Here is a 22,662-nt window from a genome sequence, read left to right as displayed (position 1 = left end):
CAGGCTCTAAGCTGTCAGCACAGAGCCCAATGTGGGGCTTGAATTCACAAACCATGAGATCATGACCTGAGCCAAAGTCAGATGCTCAACCGACTGAGCCACCCAGGTGGCCCTTCTGTCTGTTATTTTAACCCCACACTACAGTTTTCCTGGGTAGGAGAGGCAGCATTGAAGAGTGAGAAATTTCACAAGTGATATCTTTTCGACAGCCTTCTTTTCTCTTTCCATAATCAATCTTAGTCTGCGGATCGAAGGACAGAGACTCTAGACATTTGCTGGGGTGGTGACCCCCTACCTCCCGTGAAAGATAGCATCACTTTCATATGGAAAACCTGGAGCCTTCATTCCAATTTGACTTCATTCTCCCACCTGTCTCCAGGTGCTCAGAGGCCCTGAGAGCACCAGCTCTCTGCTCAAGTCACAGCCAGAACATAGTCCAGGCACTGCCTACTCACCTGTCCACAGCTAGGAGCTGGCATCCCGCCACGTGAGTTTTTCCTCAAGGACCCCCTAACTGAGTGGGAAATATCACGGTTTCTAGCCCACGTAGACCTCATCTGTGCAATAATCAAGGACCACACACTGCGCTCTGGACTAGTCGGGCAAGCGAGTCATGGGCGTGTCCAAACAGAAAGGACAGAATATGGAAACTGATCAGGGCACATCCATTGTCATTGCTTACTGCAAAGACAACGGAGCAAACAGAAAACGTCCCTCCCATCCGGGAGTGTACGTGAACAGCGACATCCCTATTTCTAGGGAGCAACACAGTTCCCCTACTTGCCACTCCCCAAAACAAACAAGGTCACCAAATCCAAATTCGGTGGAAGAGACTGGACCGCATCTCAGGTTTTCAACATGCCGCCCATCTGCATTTCTTCAGAACCTTCCCTCTCCACAGACAGACTGCCATAAACCAGGAACATTCTTTCCAGCCATACCCGCCACGATTTTACAGTCGCAGCCACTCCCGCCACATCAGGTGCCACGCGGACAACTTTGTGTGCGTCCTCTCATTATCCTCAGATAACCCTGGGCAGCAACCGAGGTTCTTGGAGGAACCAGGGGGAACGGGTGTGGATACATGAGGACTCAGGATGAAAATGAGGAAGATGAATTGTCAGTTTTGGTGTCTGAAGACACTTTTGGGGAACTCGTCCAAAGTTTCTATAAGTCACTGAAGCCGAATGTAATTAATCATAAAGTTTTTAAATGTTTATGTTTAGCTCAACTAAAATATTGTAAGAACGTAATACAGTGTAAGCATATTTAAGAAACCGAAGGCTCAGTACAAACCCCCAAATCTCCATATGTATGCTTGAAACTCAAGTTTATTTACCGCATATATTTGCATGCCAAATCGTGCTGCCCAAAAAATGTGGATTTCAGAACAGGCAGACAGAAATGAATGAGTGCACAAAGGAATGAAGGGATGAACAAATAAGTAAGTTCGTAAATAAATCAAGCATATGGTCGATCTCACTCTACCTCGTTGGTCTCTTAACCTCCGTATGCTAACCTTCTATAACTTTCAGTCTATTTATTCTTAGGGTGTGTTTAATGGTGAAACAGAAAATGTTGCACAGGTTCGACTTCTCAGGTGTCCTCAGGAATGTAAACCATTGTACTCAGAACACATGAAGAACGTGAGTGAAATTTGGGGAACATTTGGGGGACTCTCCCAAGGTTCCCACAACCCCTCTGAGGTTCAAGAACCTCCTGGCCCGTGGGGGTCTCTGCAGGGGCCAAGTTTGCACCAGAACTCTGGGGAAGGTGTCACTTTAGGGAAAAGTGATCATTTACAAAAAAATTTTTTTTAATGTTTATTTATTTTTGACAGAGAAAGAGAGAGAGAGAGAGAGAGAGAGAGAGCGTGAGCAGGGGAGGGGCAGGGAGAGAAGGAGACACAGAATCCGAAGACACAGGCTCTGAGCTGTCAGCACAAAGCCCAACACGGGGCTTGAACTCACAGACTGTGACATCGTGACCTGAGCTCAACTGACTGAGCCACTCAGGCGCCCCGAAAAGTGATCATTTTAAATGTAACATTGCCAATTCAACCGCTCGGATGGAAGTGTTGCACTGTGAGACGGGTCCAAGTTTAGGAGTGGCAAAAATTATTTTATCATTTTTTTTTAAATTATGCTATTAATGATACTTTCGTTAGGCTCTCCAACATTTATCTCATTTTAGAATCACACGCATGATATCCTTTAGAAAAAGTTCATTGCAGTTCAGAGCATGTATTTTGTTTACAAGTTATAAAAAGTGAATAATGAAAATGCTTGTGACTTCTCAAGGCGCTGTCCCATTCCCAAGCCCTCCTCTACCTTCGACCCAGAGAAACCCAAGATGCACACCTGGGGAAGTGTGGGGGCTAGATCGTCTGTGCTGTGAGCCTGCCCTGAGGGGGCTGCCCCAGCACGGGTGGCATGTGGGCAATGAAGGAAGGAAGACATGCCCTTCTCACACCCTGAGGACTACAGGGGGAAACCTGTGAGGAGCCAGGAAAAGGTCAACCATAACCATTGTCCAGCTACAGGAAAGTACATCTCCCATGGGAGCCCTTCCCTTCCTAGAAGGCCGTCAGCTACCACACAGAAAGGACCCCCACCTTGGGACACTTTTAATTCCTGTCTCAACACTGGATATTTGGGGACACAAAGAGTTCACAGAACAGTGATTTGGGAGCAGAGCAGCCTTGGGACCTATCTCTGTGTTCCCCAGGGTCATAAACATTGTCCTCAGACCACACCCTTTAAGGGAAGGTGAGGCATAAGAACACATGTTTTCATTACGCCACAAATAACACTTATTTGCTAGAGTAGAGTAGAGTGGTTGCACCAAGACATGTAGTAATACCACAGATTTGAAGAGCTGTGGACAAGTCTACTTATGTTGACACAATAGAAGAAACATTTTCTTGTGGCCAACATGGTGTGGTCCATCATGCTGCCTTTTCCGATCAGAGATAAATTTAATGTCTCCCTAGTATCTTTTTCAAAAAGTTTGTAATTTTATTAAGTAAAAGAACAACAAATACTTAAAAGCAAGACTTTCTCTTGTGACTGTTACACTAAAAATAGCCAACCAATATCGCGAAATGGAGAAGGATTTCTACAATGATCAGGGAAAATAAATCATGGAAGTAGGGAGGTATTAAGGAAATGTATCCAGAATCCTCTCTATGTCACAAACTTTGTTCATAAGATGATGTTCTGGAACACAGCGGGTGGGGCCCGGACAGAAACCTACTTAGAGCTACAGGAAGACTCGTGGACAGGAATATAGGAGACGACAGTCCCCAAGTGTTTGCACATCACATCTGCTATCACAAGGCAGACAGGTGATTGAGTCCACTTGGGAAGCGGGGAATCTTCAAGCTGCCGGATACTGCTGTTTCCCAGTCAGGTAAGCTACCTCCGTGGGGAAAAGAGACCCTGGAAATCATCTTAAAGACACCTAAGAAGAGTAAGCAGACCTCAACGTTGGTCTGACTGCAGTGAACAAAGTGTCCGAGGGAAGACTTCTCTTTGGGGAGAAGGGCTATTTCCCCCGGAAGGACCTGGACAATACAGCTTCGGATTTGCTGAGAAAAAACTGGCCAGTGAAGAATGGACTAGAAGGCCAGTGTTTCCAATATTCTTGGTGATGGCCAATTGTCTACATACGAAGTTATTGGAATTCACATATGGATGCCCACGTGGTTTCAACATAGAATTTGCCTATGGCTCCATCAGTCACTAGATGTCAGCTGACAACATGCAGTAGAGTCGAGGCCAAGTAATACTAGAAAAGTCACATACAAGGTAACTACTTTATCAGTGTTTCTATAGAAACTATTCTATATTACTTTAAAATCACACTTTCATTGTTGAAGATTGTCAACTCAATGTGAACAAGCAGCAAGTTATGAGTAAACTGTCAGGGCCTCCTGCATATCTAGTGACCACACCTTGAGGCCTGCAGGAGCGCAGGCCCATCACACCGTAAGACAGATGGATTCAGTTGTATCCTTTGGGAAATCCAAGGAAAAGTGATCCAGCTCACTCCGCACAGGAGTCCCAAAGCCTACGTGCCTTCTGGCATCAGATAGGCCTTCGGTCTTTCAAGCCCATCAGCTCCTAAGTGAGCACTCACATCTTGTTAAGTAGAGATGCTTCCTCCTGGTCCTGGGGTTTCCTCTCACGGGGGGACGTTCCACAGGCTGTAAGTCTCCTGGGCTCTGCGGGAGCACCATCCCCCACCGCGACGTGAAGGAGGAGGCCCTGGCAGGAGGCTGGGGACTCTCCTCCCAGGGTCCCTGCTGGTCTGCTCCCAGAGCTACCTCTGAAAGGCCAACCGGGACCACCGGGCAAGCCGGGCCTCGGGAGGGCAGAGGTCAGAAGCAGCTTGCTCACCGTCAGCAGGCATCTCTCGGCTCTGTTGTCTCCTTCACAGACTCCGTGTCTTGGCTCTTAATGCCCTACTCGACTGTCTTACTTCTTGGTTGAGGATCAGACATGAAGGTGAGTGCTATTATATCCTAATGCCCTCCAAAGACCATGAAAGCACTGAGTGAAGAGCTGACATTCTCACAGATTGACAGGCTATAGGACTCCCTTCACTCTAGAGGTCAAAGTTATAGTTTAGAAAAAGAAATGTCTTGGAAAGTGGATTAAACACCGACACTCTGATCTGTGTAGGCATTCTCAAAGGCAGGTGCATCGGAAGGGGGGATAAAGAAGCTGGCCGTCCACGCATCACAACTTTCCAGAGCTGACATTGCTTCCACAATAACATGTTGTTCTTGCCTATTTCACGGGATTTCTTCGTTTTCCTTTTTTTAAGTGTGTATTTATTTTTGAGAGAGAGACTGCGCGAGCAGGGGAGGGGTTGGGGAAGGGCGTTGACAGAGGATCCAAAGCAGGCTCTGTGTTGACAGCAGAGAGCCCAATGTGGGGCTCAAACTCGTGAACCGTGAGATCATGATCTGAGCCAAAGTCAAGCGCTTAACTGACTGAGCCACCCAAGCGCCCCGACAGGATTTCTGCTGAAGCTGATTGATACATATGCACCTTGTGAACACAAAAGTTTTAAACTGACAGAGGTATTATATTATTACACCATATGTCATACTATACATCATATATAATATATACGTCATATAATAACATATATAATACATTATGTATATTGTCTTTGTTGCTATTTGTATCATTATTCCTTTTTGCCTACTTGAACCAAATCATTTTCAACTAATCCCAATAAATAAAGCTTTAGCGTGTTTCAGTTTCTGGAGTGCCCTGACCACAGAGTGTGACCCCTGGACGAAAGCTGCCCCAGCCGGGTGGGTCCCTGGTGCGGGTAGCCTACGAAGACATGAATACCATAGCGCCCCGCAGGTGGGGAGGGGTCTTCGCTGTAATCTTACTGGCGAGATACTAGCCAAGCAGGTACTGCAAAGGCTGGTATTCATCCTAATTAACTAATCATCAGCATCTCCCACATCATACCCCAGGATTTCAACTTAGAAGCGGTGCTATTTTGAATCTGGGTAGAGAAAGTAATTTTTTTTTGCTGTTCTGCTGTAATCCAGGAAATGGGTCCAGCATTCCAAGAACAAAAATGTCATCTGCTTCAATTCTGCTTGACTTCTCTTAATAACTTGTTACAGTACATCTTATTTACAGGGATTCTTTCTTGCAGAATTCACCAAAAAAAAAAAAAAAATGTGGTGTGAAAGATACGCCCCTTCAGCATGAAGGGCACTCACCAACTTTAACCATGGGATACACATTTCTTATATAATGTTTCTGACATGATTACACATACCCAAAAAGTGGGGGATTCATAAATAATTGAAACCTAAGTTTATCCCAGTGTTGAGACCTCTCTGAGACTTAGGAAATGGGTCTGTAAATCTACAAATCCTTAAGCGTTGCATGAATTTCAATGAGTTAGAAACACTGCAAACATAACCTTTCTTTGCAGTGTTTTGAGATTTAAATTTAGGTTTGGGTGACCCAGGGGAGAAATGAGAGGGAAAAAAATGCGAAATTTGACTCATCTGAGAATAGTATGTCTTCTAAGTTAAACTTGTAATACATTAAATCACTTCTAATTTCCCACTAATCCCTGTCTTCATTCATTTGCTTAGTAAAGAATTTTAAAAGATAGCACTAACACCACAAATTTACATATTGACACAGCAGCAATATTCCCACTGAAAGGGAAATATTATGCTTTCCAAGGTTCGTGTGTATATATTTTTCTGTGTGTGTGTATGTAGTCAAACATCAAGACTACGTATAAGTTTTTCCAATTATATACATTTAAGGCTCTGTTAGATTTAAATGTCAAATGGAAATTTTCTAGAAGTTTCTTTGTGCGGCCGGATTGATAATATTAATTTTCTTCAATGTCAATTTCAGCAGTGTTGCCAATAATTTTATACAAGATTAATTTGCAAGACTTAGCATATTAGTATCATGCTGTGAATAATCTCCATATTTAAAGGAAAATTACAAATTAACTGATAATAAATAATTAAAAACCAAGAATCCTCACCATACTGAACTGTAAGGTAGAGCCGCTAAAATACAGATAACAACCCCCACCCTGCACTCCCACACTGTGCTGTGCACGTGCGGATCAGTGTGCGGTGGGATTTCTAAGTGTACATTTTAATGAGGACTTTGATACCCCTTTGTCTGTGACTCTTCTGAGAGGTCCATGTTTCTTTAAGAAGCATCCATTAATACATGTTGGTTCTAGTGTTTTCCAAGAAACCGCTAAAGGCAGCAATTTTTAGGAAACTGGTGGAGAACTCTATACGGGCAACAAAGACATTCTCAAGGGGTTTCATTCAAAGATGAGCACACGTGTGAATTCTGCTTTCAATGCTGCTCAAAGTCATTGTTAGTGACAAGAATACTAACCAAGTATGCCATGGATGACTATAATTTTTAGACCATAAATAGTTCTGAAAAGCTACCGCTTACGGGCGAGTAAGGCTATGAGTCAAAATGATAACCAGAGAGACCTTTCGTCAAATAATCCACAAAGTGAAGAAAATAGGAAGCATCACTAATCTGAAACACATCATCTAACTGGTCCTAAGACAGACAGGAACTCCTCAACAAATGTAAGTGCTTTATATATTCCTTAACAGTATTCTTGCCAGATTTATCTTTTTTTTTTTTTTTTTTACATTTCTCGTGCTCAAAAGGCCATAATATACCTTCAGTCCAGAGAGAATGCATTTGTATCTCCATGCATGAGATATGATTTGATTAATCCATCAATGGGTGCCAGTCCGGGGAGAGGGTTTAAATCTCTAAGAAACAGTCAATAAAACCCTTTAGGTAAAGTCACTTGTTCAAACGAAATGTTTTAATGATAGTGTAACTTGGGTGTCATGCTGGGTTACAAAGCATCTGTAAGAGGGGAGCCTTTTAAGTCGGCTCAGGACTAAGAGTGCAGACCTGTGTCCGTCCATCCTACCTGCTGTGCTCCTCTTGGCTCTGGAGGCAACAGTTCATGGTATTCACCAAAAAGCTAAACAAACGACCGAACAGGGATTTGGCCAAGAGATCTCGGTAAAATTCAGCCATCTGTACTGTGTGTCGTCGAATGATGGTGTCTCCTAGGACAGCAGAAGGGAGAGGAGAGAGAAGAACGAGGTTCCCCTCATTTAGAAGCAAACAGCACCGTGCACGTCACATAGCCTCACACACCAAAAGATGTTCAAAACACGTGATAACTCTTATAAATGAGGTCTCTTAAAATGTTTCCCCAAACGAGTGCCATGTACGTTGCAATCTTACTTGCTACAAACACTGAGCACGGCTTCCGACCCCCATGCAGGCTGTGTAATTTCCTTTCTGTTAGGGAGTCAAGGGTTGGCAGGGCCCCTCTTAACAAGCATTCTGGTAACAGCTCACTGGTTTGACTATGAATCCTCCCCAAGGCATCTGGAAACCTGGCCACTGGGGAAATCAGTCCTATTTTAAATATTTTCAAAGACATGGTCCAGCTAACCAAAATGCGAGTGTGGAGTTTGGGAACAAGTTTGGGCCTTCGGGCAGAAATGTTTATGTCATTCTCTAAGACATGGGAATCCAAATCTTGAGTGATAAGGCTTTTAAAAAAGAGTAGAGTAGAGAAGAAACCAAGAAAAAAAGGAATCAGTGAGGAAGATGTGGGGCTGAGCCTATGACAGCTTCTGTGCTGGAGCGCAGAGAGGAGCAGGGGGTCCAGCATTCAGACCGTGTGGCCGTGGCCAGCCTGGCTAACTTGTGCCACTAGGCTGATCAGGGAGTTAAGTGATAGGACGAGGGCTGTGTGAAATGACAGCCGAGCGTTTGATCGGTGGAGATGCAGACTCAGGAGGAGAGCTGCTTCTGAGATGGGCTGAGATAAAAGAAAATAAAAGGGGGGGCACTTGGGTGGCTCAGTTGGTTAAGCGTCCGACTTCGGCTCAGGTCATGATCTCGCAGTTGGTGAGTTCAAGCCCCGCATCAGGCTCAGCGTTCGGCGCAGAGCCTGCTTGTGCTTCTCTCTCTCCCCTTCTCTCTGCCCCTGCCCTACTCTCTTTCCCTCAAAAAATAAATATGCTTTCAAAAAATTTACAAAAGAAAAAAAAGAAACACAACAGCAGGTAAGGAAGACTCAAGGACCTACAGGTTCAAGGCCACCAAGATCAACAAACTAAGTGGCTACGAGAGCAGGTGTGCCCTTGCTGATATCATAGAATTAAGGTCCCTGGAGTCAACATGATGGAGGGTGCTGGAAGGTGAGTAAGGACAGGAGGACAGTGTAAGCAGAAAAACCTGCCTGTAGTAAATTCTAGATATTAATGGTGAGTTCAAGTTTTCTTTAAAAAGTCACGAGAAATGATGAATTTGGAGAAGTTCAAGAAACAATGTAATTGGATGCAAGGGCTGGTACAAAATGGCTCAGAATACAGCCTAAGTTTGGTGGGCCCGAATCATAAAGGGCCTCCTGGGCCAACCCAAAGAGATGAGGTTCGCTCTGGAAGGCCTGGGAGCATCTTTGAAGGGCTGATGTCCATGGATGAAAATCCTACTTGCAGAATACGATTCAGAAAGACTACTCCTGAAGCAGTGGGGAAGGAAGCCAAATGAGATGAGACCAGACAAAAGATGAGAGACAATGTCATTCGGTGATCAAGGGAAGGAAAGATATATTGAGGCAGCGGTGATAGAAATAAAGAGAAGGCAACGAGAATGGGAGGGATTTGTGGAGTAGAGCCGGCTTGTGTCTGGTCTAGTCGGTGGAGGAGGAGAAGGAAGAGGTAACTGAGTGGACAATGGGCAGATCCATACAGTTCCGGAACACAGGGGGAACTCTCTGAAGACAAGGCACAACTGATAAGCCACATACCTAAATACCTCCAAGGTAGGTCCAAGAGGAGAAGCAGGTAAAGACAGTGGTGATTAGAGGAAAAAAAAGACCAGCTGGAGGGTGAGTCCTTAAACTTTCAATATGAGGAAGGGGGGGAAGGTGCTGATGTACGGGGAATAACCAAAGGGCATATAGGAAGACCACTGTGTTTGCCCACTGCATAGACACGCGTATGGCACGGAGATTCCCCGTGTCCACACGTGACATGTAGGCATGACAGCACTGGGTTCTAATCCCCAACAGGCCATTTACTAGTGATTTGAGGTGCAAAGCTATTCATCCTCTTTGGATCTCAGTTTTCTCATCTGTTAAAGAAGGAAATGGCGAGGCCCCCTTGGCAGCCATTTGTGAGGATTTTAAAAGTCTGGCATTTACAGCCCGTGGCACATTTCCCATCAGTTTGTAAGTGTCCCATAAATGGGAGCGATGATTAGGACTTAAAACGTAGAGGGTATCGTGGCACGACATACACAAATGGTTCCGACGACTCAGCTGAATAGATCCTCTTGGGCTGATGACTGGATTTGTCTAAAATGACTGACCGGCTAGAAAAGGTGACTGTTTCATCAGAATGGTCTCTCAAGAGCTTCACGAGCTTACAAGGCAGAGTCATAATTGCGTGAACAGATGAGTTCATAAGGCTTTCCGCGTTTGGCATTCAGTCCGTGGGGGCAGTCACCGGAGGTGGGGAAAGGCAAGGCGGCATTGACTTTCCGTGCCTCCAAGATGGCCACAAACTGGACAGAATGAACGATCAGAGGAGGGTAAAGCTTACCTTTAAAATACTGGATATCCGTTGTTAAAGCAGATACCAATTCATCAGGTGACACTTGCAACAAACCAGCCACTGAAATGAAAGCAGCGTTGAAAAAAATCAAGTTAGAACGTATATATTTTTGATGGTAAGAACACCGTACTTTAGGGCCATCGTTGATAAGTTTTACATATGAGGAACTGTGGGTATTAAAGAAAACTGAACGGCCACTTTAATTATCAAAGTAAATGAGAGCAATCGCTTGGAGTTATCAAAACATTACTGAGTTGGTTAGGCTCCTGTATTAAATCACAACAGGCTTTTTTTTTCCCTCCTCGCCCTCACAGATGGCCCTGAATCGTTCTCCCAGTCCCTGGTTAAATTACTTTGATATGAGGTGAAGATATGATGTTCACTGACAATCTGTGGTTTTAAGGTATTTTGAAAAAATCTGGGAGTGACTAACAAGGCTACTTCAAAGGGGAGAGAGAGGTTTTTGGCAAGACCTCTGAAGGCAAGTAATTATATTGTTTAAAATGTGTGGTTAATAACATGCCCCCAAAATACACTGGGCGGCAGGGTGGGGGTGGAAAATATTCAGAACGACATAAATAAACCGCAGGATGCACCTAAAAATCAGCTCTGTAAACATGGTGGGAAGCATGAGAACATAATGTGCCCACTGCTCTTCATTCCCAAAACCATTGAAAAGAAAGAACAAAGTGGATACAGCTCTTTTATGATTTTTTATTATTATTTTTTTTTTCCTGCTCTATTCTACTCCCAAAGAAAGCCTTCTTCCCCCTGCTTTTCTGTACTGTGTCTCCATCTACTGGCCGGTCTGCAAAACTGCACACCCACGAGGTTAGAGAGAGATGTGCTCCACTGACCTTGTTCCAGAAGCTGGAGGTCAGAGACAAACGCGGAGTTGGCCTCGGTCAGAGCAGTGAATCGAATGTCTCCAATGTGCAAAATTGCTGCTAGGATCACAAACAGATTCTCTACCTCCTACGCGTTTTAGAAAAAACAGAAAGCGGAGAGAATTGCTTACAAGAAAAGATAAGACAAATCCTTGAAAAACCTAATAGGTTAAAAAAAAAAAAAAATCAATGCTGTGAACTCCGTTAGTGGAGCTGGGATTTTCAGATCCCGGGGGTCTGGCGAGAGAACTACCAACCTTCTGCTCAAAACCAAAACCTCACAATTCAGTGCACATTTTGTCTACATCAATGTCTCTGTTCCTTAAACAAAAAAAAAAAGGCGGGGGGGAGGAAGTGACGTTCTGATATAAATCAACAGCTTCTTGACAAATCTCATAATGAAAACTGGATCACCGTGTCCTGAGTCTGGCTGGCTGGACCTCACCGGGGCGGTCAGATCGCCCGCATCCTCCCAGAGCTGGACGCGGAGGCGGCTTCCTTCCAGGATGCCTGCTATATGGTGCGTATCTCCCAGTTACCTCCGCTCTGAGATGAACCGAGGCTATGATGACAGAACTTTTCACTCCTGCTGGAAAATTCAGGAAGGCACAATACAAATATCTATGCCTAGGTAAAAAAAATGCTAATTGTGTTTTTAAGGTATTTTAAGGAAAACAGAAAGAAATGGATGTTTGGCCAGAGCCACCTTTGAGCAGAAGGTAGAAGGAAGTAAGAGAACATTTGTTGAAAGACGGTATCTGAGAATGTGGAACTCTGCATAAAGAAAGAAATCAGACCTTAAATCTGGCTCGTGGACCGCCATTTCGTGGCAAGAATGAAACATCAAGGGAAAGCTGTAGGCTAACAAATACACTTCTCTAGAAGAACAAATATTTAGTATAACGACATCAATAGTAAAGCTGGTTAGGTTCCACATTGGGCAAGTGACATAGTCTTCAAATCCTCATTTTTCTAGTCTGTAATTTCGAAATAAAGAGCTGCTCCCTGTGAAAAGTTACTAAGAATAGGTCTTATTCACTTTATAAATATATAGGTGAACATACAGCCCTGGGGACTTCCATGAATTTCCTCCAGAACTTCTGGTTTTCACCACAAAATATGATTCTATCATCTTGAAAGTGAGAACACGGACAAGGACGGTCTCTAAGTAATTTTTCGGGTATGATACCGTAGGATTGTGGCAATACTTAAAAATGGGCTTGGTAACCCACAAATTACAGATGACGGTTTCGAGTTTTATTCAGTTATGCTAGTTACAACAACATTTTACTTCTTACGCGAACTGACAACTGCTTCCTCCCTTTTCTAATAAATCCAGTAACTTCTCAGTAGCTTTTCCAGCGCCCTGTGAGGTAGGGGCTCTGCAGACGGGGACAGGAAGGCTTTGTCCTGACCTCAAGGATCTCACAGCTCAGCAGTGGAGACATAGTGTGACAGTCGGCCACACTACGGATTACCGTGTGCGGAATCTTCTGCCCTGTGAGCAGAGGCCAGGGACGCTGCCCCGTGTCTGCCTGGACCCAACACCAATCCCCCGCCGTCCCGCTGGCCGGCGATGGCGGTGATGACAGAGGTCGCAGGTGGAGGCACCTTAAAGGACAAGTCTGGATTCAAGGACCAGAAATACCTTTCTTCTAGCCTTACTGAACATGATCTATCCTCATAAGTGCACTAAAATGTCCCCATATCAGACATCCTAAAGGATCACAGTGAAACAATTACTTTCATGTCTTTGTTAAAAGGCACACATTTCTTTTACCAAAGAGGCTGTTAAATTCTCTCTTAGCTACCTCAGGTGGAAAGCACATTTTGGTTGCCCTGCCTTTGAGAATCAATCATGGATTTTTAAAGCCCTGTTTCCAGGCAACGGGCACTTTGGTAGAATGGTTCCTTATCCACCTGTCTATGCCAGTTTCCTATAAGGAAGCAGACATTTTAGGCACAGAAGAAGGGGGAAAAATAACCTAAAAGTACAACCGTAGCAAGTCCAAGGACAGAAACCTGCAAATAGGTTAGGACTTGCTAAAAGAAATATACAGATCGTATAATTAGGAAAAACCAAAAAACAAAAAAAAAGCAACAAAAAGATACCATATGATTTATGTTGCTAGAATTCCCATCTCTGAAAGGGGCAAGGGTGAAGTGGCCAGAGCTGTTTCATTTAGGGAGAGTCCCCATTTCCTTATCCCTCCCTCCCCACCCCTTCCTAGACCTCCGTGCCCTGTGGGCTGTGTCTATGTGGACTAGGGTGAAAAAGAAAAGAAGCAAAGACCCAAAGCCATCAACTTACTGCCCTAAGAAAAAGGACATATTTAACTCTATGACTAAATCTGGGTTTGGCCACTCCAAAGTTACCCATGCAATCTTACATTCCTTGCTAGTGAGGAAGTCCCCATAATTCAAAATTACACCAAACTGAATGAGGAGGGAACAGCTACTGTGTAAGGGAAAGACAAATTTGAGGGAATTTTGAGGGCACTCCAGGCTTAGCTCGTTTCACATCTCTTGTCCAGGAGACCTGTGCTGTCCAATTCGGTAACCACTGACCACACAGGCTACTTAAATTTAAATGAATTAAAACCAAGAAAAATTAAAAATCCGTTTCCTCATTCACACTAGCCACATTTCAAATGCCCACTAGCCACACATGCACCTGCCATATATTGTGAAGCACAGATCGAGAACATTTCCATGACTACAGAAATTTCTACTGTAGAGTGGCGGTTTGAACCTTTTAAATTGTATTTTTCAGCCTCATAATACCTGCAGGTGTAACTCTTTAAGAATAAGAACAAGCTTTATGTTGCACAGAAAACTTTAATGAGAGATTAGGTTACTTTTCAAAGTGATTCTTAGTAGCAAACAGTTCCTTGCCTTTGTTTTCTCTAGAACTGGTCAATGTAAAGTTCTTTGATCTGTTTTGCTCTCAGGGTTCTTCTGGTCAAAGGTCTCCTTGACCACCTTCTTGAAAACAGACGCTCCTCCTCTATTTGTCTAAACAGTATCTATGACCCTGGACCCCCCCCCCCCCCCCCCCGAGAATGTACATTCTAGGAGGCACAGACTGAGTTCTGTCCTCTGCTGAATCAGGAGTATTTGCAACAATATCCGGAATATAATAGGGACTCAGTAAATGTTTTTGAATGAAAGACTTGTGTAAATTAGGACAAGGATGGTTTTCTCAGTGAAATATTTTATGATACGACTCACCATGTTACTGAAGCCAACTACATTCAGGGCTTGTTTCAAAAGAGCAAATTTCTCCCTGTTCACAGAATGCTCTGCTGTTGATACGTCTTCTGGTAGGGACTGGTTCAAATACCTGTTAGGATAAAAAAAAGCACACAGCCTTATAGCTTGGCTTGTGGTCAAACTCCAGTGGTTAAAAGTCACTTCCGCCATATTTGGTCTCCAGAATAATAGAAGTCACCTGGACATTGCGTGCCCTGTGTTTACAAGGCTTTGATACATAATAGCACATGATGTTTCAGGAAGGAAAAAAAAAGTTCTTGCTGTACCAGAACCTATTTACACTGTTTCACTTGGTTCTCACCTTACCTGCACCCTTCCTACCGAAAGGAGAAGGTCACAGGTGTTTTAGGCATTTCATATAGAAATCTGGTGGGTCCTATCACATGCTTTGTAATTAATACTTTTATTAAAGATTTTTAATTTTGAGTAATTTATTATTTCTTCTGGCCAATATCCTTTAATCATGCAGTGGCTGAGTAATTTGTTGATTTATTGCTCTCATGCAACAAACACATAGGGATCATTTCCCAAATACACAGCTGCTGGGGATATAGGTATAAAGGACACGTATAAAGTTAAAGGGCTCATCCCTGGACACTCAGCAACAACAAAAGCAAATGTATCCCTATGCTCAGGAAAGAGAGAATATAATATACAATATACAGTATGCAAGTAGAATAATGGAGATGAACAAGAGGTGTTTGTAAGTGTTCAGAAAAAGGACGGAACCCAGAGTGGATAAAAGTCTACAAGACAGGAAGAGGCTTCCTTTCCAAGAGCCAATACCTGAATAAGAATTTTCCAAGCAAATTCAGGACTTAAGGGTGCCCCTGGAATACTTAGCAACATGTACAAAGGTACCCAGCATTGACTGTGCCTGTGGTGTATACAGGAGCTCAGGTATGTTGGCAAAATGGTAGCCACGGGTGAGAGAAGCAGAAATTGGTGAGGTTGGAGAAGTAGTCAGAGTTTTGTCTCTCTTGCAAAAGAGCTTCCCTTAGGTCTTAGAAATGATAGGCAGTCCTAAACGTCTTAAAACGAAGAAATGGCATGATCAGATCAGAGTTTGAAAAAGTGTTCTGATAGCCCAGGAAAGATTACCTGGAAAGGGCAAGGGTGCTGGGTGATCCAGGGAGACCAGCAGTGGTGAAGAGGAGGGGAGACAGGTGCCCTGGAGGCAGGACTGGCAGGATGAAGGGATAGACTGGAGACAGAGGAAAGAGAAGAGAGAGGCATTAACGAGGTTTTGCAAGATTATGTCTCAGGAAACAGGGTAGAGCGTGAGCTCATTGAACCAGAGTGTTCTCAGCAAGAAGGATAGGTTTTTGAGAAAGTCTTATATTTTATATTGGTCAGGTTGACTTTGAACACCTTGTTGGGATTCCAGTAGAATTCCAAAAAATAATTGGCTGTAAGGACCTGACATTCAGAAGAGACTAGAAAATAAGATCTGGAAGTCATCAACATGCAGATGACCAAACCCTTGTGACTGGATGAGCTCACCCCAAAGAAGATGCTAACATTTTCGGGATGAAGAAAGAACTGAATGTTCAGGAAGGGAGTAGGAAAATTAAAACAAGCCAGAGCCGTCCAAACAAAAGGGTAACATTTTCAAGAATGATTGATAGTGACAGAAAAGAGACCGTAGACACAAGGAAATGGGTGGTGGTGTGGGGAAAGACACAGACTGCTGTTGATGGTGGGGCCGTGAAGACTTCTCTTCCCTCAGTGCTAGCTCTGAAGCATGCAAGTGAGGGAGTCCAGCCTCCTGGGGTGGGGACTGGGAGAGCCTTCAGAAGATTTCCATGCTGAGTTGGAAGCCCACAGAAGATCCTGGATGGAAGGCTGACAGAAAGGGAGGTGGAGGGGGTATGAAGAGCAGAAAGTTGCTAGAAGAGGGGCACCTGGGTGGCTCAGTCAGTTGAGCATCCGACTCCGGGTTTTGGCTCTGGTCATGATCTCACAGTCATGAGATGGAGCCCCAGATTGGGCTCTACTCTGATGGAGTTGGCTTGGGGTTCTCTCTCTCCCTCTATTTCTGCCTCTCTCTCTCTCTCTCTCTCTCACTCTCTCTCTCTCTCAACATAAATACATAAAAACATTAAAATAAAGTTGCTAGAAGGGAAGAGGGTTTGGGACTGGAGCACGGTGGGAGGGCATGCCTTCCACCACAGAAGGGACACGGCCTCTCGATATGCCAGCTGAAGTGACAAACACGGGTCCAAAGGCTGCTGGCGTCTCAGAGCCGCAAAGAAACCAGCGCTTTGAGGCTTCAGTGTTTCGAGGAAAGGAAGAGGTTGGGTCTAGATGACTAGGCGCCGCTGGCTGGCGGAAGCTGTAAGAATCTGAGGTATTTGCTGTGGAGACAGACATGACTGCCAAGCTGGGAGGCCCCGGAAGCCGAGTGGACGCTGTGCCGGGCCCGGAGGGAGCTGGAGCCCAGCTCACGTGGTGCACGCCCCTTCTCCAGGGATCTCCTCTGCTGTCTGACCTGGGATGGCTGGGTTGGGGCTGGGGCAGTAGAACAAAAGGTCAAGGTCAAGGTCATCAATACTAGTGAGGAATTGGGTGGGATGGTCAGTCATTTTGCCCAAAATGTGCAAAACTTTAGTGACTATAAAGGCTTGATTAAAGATAGGAAATTGCGACCGCTGTCGACTCTTCTGGTTCCCACCACAGTTTTCCATCCATCTTCCTGATGCCCTCTTTTCTCTCCCACTTACTTGTTGATCATCACAGAGGCTACTACTCCACTGTTCCATAAAAGAGACCAATGAACCTCCTTCAGAGAACTATGGGCTCCTGTTGACATTATAGAGTCAAATGTGTGAAATACCACCATTTTAAGATTCTTAAAAAATAATCAGTTAACAAGCCCTACCTATGGGCATTTCAGTATTTCTTTAAGCCACCCCATCCCCCATTTCTCGTGTCCTTATGGTAGAGAATTTACAGCGGCTACGACCTGCTCCGTGAAGCAGTGAGAAGAACCAGCATTTTCACTTCTGCTGAATTCTGGATGGAGGAAGCCAAGTGAAATTAATCTTAGTAGTTGCAGACTGGGTTGTTAAGAATGCAATGGTCCGGGAGAAACTCAATCAAAATCGGGTTGTAGAGGACAGTTTGCCTGATGGAGGAATGATGCTTTAAGTTTGGTTGTATGTTCCTCTGTGGCTTGAAAACTTGATGGCATGAAAATGACCAAAAGAAAACTAGAACTCAATGTCTTCTATATGACTTCAAAATTTCTCCCACTATTCAATCATGTCCAGGATGATTTCACCAGAAATATAGTTCTTAGCTGTTTACAAAACTGTATCTTACAATGGAAAAGTACGGGGTGGCTCAGGCGGTTGAGTGTCCAACTCTTGATTTCGGCTCAGGTCATGATCTCAGGGTTCATGGGATGGAGCCCCACATAGGGCTCTGCACTCACAGCACAGAGCTTGCTTGGCATTCTCTCTATCCTTCGCACTATGCCCCTCCCCCACTCTCTCTCTCTCTCTCTCTCTCTCTCTCTCACACACACACTCTCTCTCTCTTTCTCAAAATAAATAAACTTTATTTTTTTAAGTTTATTTATTTTGAAAGAGAGCTCAAGCGTGAGTAGGGGAGGGGCAGAGAGAGAGGGAGAGACAGAAGCTTCTGTCAGCACAGAGCCTAATACGGAGCTCAAACCCACAAACCATGGGATCATGACCCGAGCCTAAACCAAGAGTTGGACGCTCAACCGACTGAGCCACTGAGGCGCCCCTCGAAATAAATATACTTCAAAAGATTAAATAAAATAAAATGGAAATGTTACTATCAGAAAAAAATTGAGGTTTATTTTTTGAAGATTAAAAGTACTCACCTTCTCTTTGACATGATTTGTTAATGAAACCACAAACAAGCAAAGAGAAATACTTGAAAAATACATCTAGGAATATATTACAACCAAGAATCTGGAGGTTTAGAATCAACTCTTATTTGACCCTTTATGATAACATTTTTTTTTAAGTTTTTGTTTATTTATTTTGAGAGACAAAGAGAGAGGAGGTGGGGAGGGGCAGCTCCTTCACACTGTCAACACAGAGCCCGATGTGGCACGCCATGAAAGTGTCTGATTCAACTTTTTATGCTCGGACTCCAGGCACGATGTGTGTGTGCACATGCACACATCTGTTTGACACACATGTGCACACACCTAAGCCTATTTGACTTTAATTTATGAAACGTCATGAATACATACGAAAACTCTGTAATCATGAGAACACATTTAGCTCTCAATAGGACTGCAGATAATCCTACTAACAGTCCAGCAGAAAGGCAAATGACTAAATGAGGCCAAGTTAGAGGTTACACATCTTGAGTAACACTCTATGCTAGTTCCACTGTTCAATGGTGGGAGAAAGAAGTGAAAAGACATATTAAACAAGGGAGATGAAGGAAAACAGGAAAAGATTACCCTTATTTTTATCATGTGTTTAAATGTGGATTATTTAGTAGATAACTCCATTGTCTCTGAAGCAGGTAGGGACAAGCCGATTTAGCAGGTCAGTTATGTCCAAAAGTATAGAATTAAGTTATATGGCAAGTAAGTTGTATCCAGCCTGATTTCTGGAAATAGCAGAAATATCCCGCCAAGGAACAGATCAAGGCACCAAGTTTTTCTGAAGATGCACTTCCCCAGAAAAGTCTGTTTTTACTAAATGCACTTAGGTTTCATCAACAACAAAAGGACAAAAGCACTGCGGAAATTCGGTAGTCCCATTTTGTGGAAATTTTGATAACACTGTTATCAACTATATGAAGTGATATTTTTCAATAACTTTAGATCCTTGATCATAGGTGTTGTCTGAATTGGTAACTACAAGGAGACTTGTGAACTACTGCTTCTCAGCAGACCTTGACTCTGCCACTGTCCCTATTCATTTCTTCCCCCCGAATTTCTTTTAAATGTTTGAGAGAGTGAGAGAGAGCGAGAGCACTCAAGTGAGAGGAGCGACAGAGAAAGAGGGAGAAAGAGAATCCCAAGCAGGCTCTGAGCTAATCAGCCCAGAGCCCAAAGCGAGGCTCGATTCCACACACCAGGAGATCATGACCCCAGACACAATCAAGAACTGGGCGCTTAACCAACAGAACCACCCAGGCGCCCCCTTCTCTCCAAATTTCAATAGCTAGTTAAGCGTGGCCAATCCTTCTCAAGGCAAATTCTAGGAAAACTAACTTTCTAGGTTCCTCATTGACGAATCATACAAAAGTCCTAATTGGTGTGAAATGTGTTACTTGATAATGTTCTATTAAACAGGACTTTAAAAGTAGGTCAGGTACCATATGTTTTCACTTTTATGTAGATCCTGAGAAACTTAACAGGAACTCATGGGGGCGGGGAAGGAAAAAAAAAAGAGGTTAGAGAGGGAGAGAGAGCCAAAGCATAAAAGACTCTTAAAAACTGAGAACAAACTGAGGGCTGATGGGGCGTGGGAGGGAGCGGAGGGTGGGTGATGGGTATTGAAGAGGGCATCTTTTGGGATGAGCACTGGGTGTTGTATGGAAACAACAATAAATTTCATATGTTTAAAAAAATAAATAAAAAATAATAAAAGTAGGTCAGGACAGAGAAGCAAGCAACCCCCAGTTCTTGTCTTCACAAAGCTCAGCATCCAGACCCCAACGCCACTGCGTGCTCCCTAACTTCCATGACCGATACACAATTTTACTTTCCCTTGGATAACTTTAAATCACGAAGATGTGGTATTTTTTCTCTCTCCATTAGTTTAATAGCCTCAGGAAAACAAAGTGGAAAGACAGAGGGATAGATGGCAGATTGGAGGTATATTTTCTCTCTTTTCTTTTTTGTGTTTGTTTCATATTCTCCAGTTTTCCAAGAATCAATGGCTGTTACGCGTAACCAGGAAAAAATATCTCTATAAAACCATGAATTAAAAAAAAAGGAGCATAATTCTGTAGGGATTCATCCGGTTTGTTGTGTATATCAATAATTTGCTTCATTTTATTGCTGAGTAGCATTCCACAGTATGAATGTACCACAGTCTGCCAGACCAGTTGGTCATTTGAGGAAAATCCAGGTTGTTTCTAGTTTGGAACTATTATGAATAAAGCTGCTATGAACATTCCCATGCAGGTTTTGGGGTAAATGTAAGTCTTTGTTTTTCTGGGCTAAATGCCAACGAGTCCAAGAGCTCAGTCATAGGGTAGTTTCGTCTTTAGACTTACAGAAGAGTGTCAACGGCATCGCTCTGACACGGAGACCGCGAATTCAAGGTGGTGGTGACGTGATCTGAATATCAAATACAAACAGTGACTGTTTGCAAACAACCCACCATGGAATTTCAAGGGCCTGTGTCCCTGCTCTGGGACCCGGTACCTCCTGTCTCCCGCTGGTGCCAGGCACATTAAAATAGCAAATGTGCGACTCGTAAATGAAAGCATTCTGGAGATGCCATGCAGGGCATAGTGATCACGGAACTTCAAAACTTCACAGTTGCTAAGAGACTAGATGTTAATTTTTTTCACCACAGAAAAGAAATACGTAGATGACAGAACACAGGTATTACTATATAATATATATAACGTATATGTTACATACATATATATGGACATGTACACATACGTATATGTATACATACATATATTTGCATGTACGTAATATATACATTACATACATTATACAGTAATATGTAGTACCATATATATTTAATATATATGTATACACATAGAGTACATATATATACATATACATATACACATACACACACACACATATCAAACCAACACTTGGTACACCTTAAACTTACACAACGTTATATGTCAACCATATCTCAACATAAATTTAACAAACTAACTAACAAACAAAACACAGCTGTCCTGCCAGTGCTCGCCAGGCTCCACCATTCCTTGACACAAAATAACTCTGTGGCTGCATGTGTCCCCAGGATACACTGGGAGGGAAGACTCGAATACAAATAAAAGATATTACTACTTGAAGCCACGTGCAAAGATATCGCTACTTAAAGCCACGTGCACAGCCCATTCACCAAGTCAGAAGCTCACAGACTACAAACATGATGTTTTGCTCAGGGTTTTATCTGCCCCTTAAATACAAAAGAACAATGTCTTCTCTATTCTGGGCAGAGCTGCTTTTTACTCGGGGATGTTTAATAAGTAAACAGAAACCAGGTAAGGCAAAAGCAAATACTTGGCATCAGCACAGACAACACTGCTTACGAGGTTTTTTTTCTCTTTTTTAATTTTTTTAGTGTTTATTTATTGACAGAGAGGGAGGGAGGGAGGGAGCGGAGACTGAACAGGGGAGGGGCAGAGAGAGAGAGGGAGACACAGAATCCGAAGCAGGCTCCAGGCTCCGAGCTGTCAGCACAGAGCCTGACGTGGGGCTCGAACTCACGGACCGCGAGATCATGACCTGAGCCAAAGTCAACGCTCAACTGACTGAACCCCCAGGCACCCCCTGTTTACTAGTTTTCTAGTGAAGGTGGTAAACAACACCTTCTTGCCCACACACCCCCACCTTGCTCCTAAAAAGGAAATTCTTTTCTTTATTGTTTCTAAGCTATCTGGAAAGTATTAGTGAATTTTAAATCCCGCCCCCCCTTCAACGGGATATGAATAAAGTTTTTATTATCCACAGGTTCGGACACATAAGTCTCCAGCAATGAAAATATTAATATATTAGCCTCAAACTATTTTGTTTGGAAAGAGGAAACCCTGGCCAGTGGTCTTCAGGAAAAAAACAGAATCCATTTAATAAATTATGTATTCAGAAAGACTCTGGGTCTTGTGACATTCCCAGAATAGTTTGTCCATATTTTTCTAATCAGTCAGAGTATTTCTTCAAAACATCTGGTGAAACAAATTCTCAACTCTTACCATCTTTCAAATAGTGAATGCTTATGGGTCATCTCACTTGTTTCTTGAAACCATCTAATTCGAAGAGCTGGGGGTGGAGACCCTAGAACAGAGTGGCCCCACCTCTTGCACAAAGACTCAGGGCCAGTGTCTGGGGGGCCCGAGCCCCAGTGTGCAGCCAGTCCCCCAGCCTTGTGACCAGCACGGGCCCTTCTGCCAGAGGAGGGGGCGTCTTTCCTTTGCCCTGAAGCCCTCACAGAGAACCATCAATATTAAAATGGTGAGATGAGGGGGGCGCCTGGGTGGCTCAGTCGGTTGAGCGTCTGACATTGGCTCCAGTTGTGATATCACGGTTCGTGAGATCGAGTCCTGCATCGGGTTCTGTGCTGACAGCTCAGAGCCTGGAACCTGCTTCGGATTCTGTGTCTCCCTCTCTCT

The 22,662-nt window shown here is 43.7% G+C and overlaps 1 protein-coding gene across 3 annotated transcripts in view; it reads right to left on the bottom strand.

The window, feature by feature from the left end:
- The window catches only part of MYO16 (myosin XVI), a 605,690-nt gene that overhangs the window by 205,024 nt on the left and 378,004 nt on the right, over nucleotides 1-22,662 (bottom strand). For all 3 annotated transcript variants that reach the window (XM_027065214.2, XM_053217786.1, XM_027065212.2), the window contains exons 17-20: nucleotides 14,314-14,425; nucleotides 11,053-11,170; nucleotides 10,184-10,255; nucleotides 7,486-7,627 (exon numbers count right to left, since the gene is read on the bottom strand). In XM_027065214.2, coding sequence (XP_026921015.2) covers nucleotides 7,486-7,627; nucleotides 10,184-10,255; nucleotides 11,053-11,170; nucleotides 14,314-14,425 — 444 coding nt within the window. The remainder of the gene's footprint in view (nucleotides 1-7,485; nucleotides 7,628-10,183; nucleotides 10,256-11,052; nucleotides 11,171-14,313; nucleotides 14,426-22,662) is intronic.

Source organism: Acinonyx jubatus, chromosome A1, assembly GCF_027475565.1.
Source record: "Acinonyx jubatus isolate Ajub_Pintada_27869175 chromosome A1, VMU_Ajub_asm_v1.0, whole genome shotgun sequence".
Taxonomy (NCBI): domain Eukaryota; kingdom Metazoa; phylum Chordata; class Mammalia; order Carnivora; family Felidae; genus Acinonyx; species Acinonyx jubatus.
This window is presented reverse-complemented; position numbering and strand designations above follow the sequence as displayed.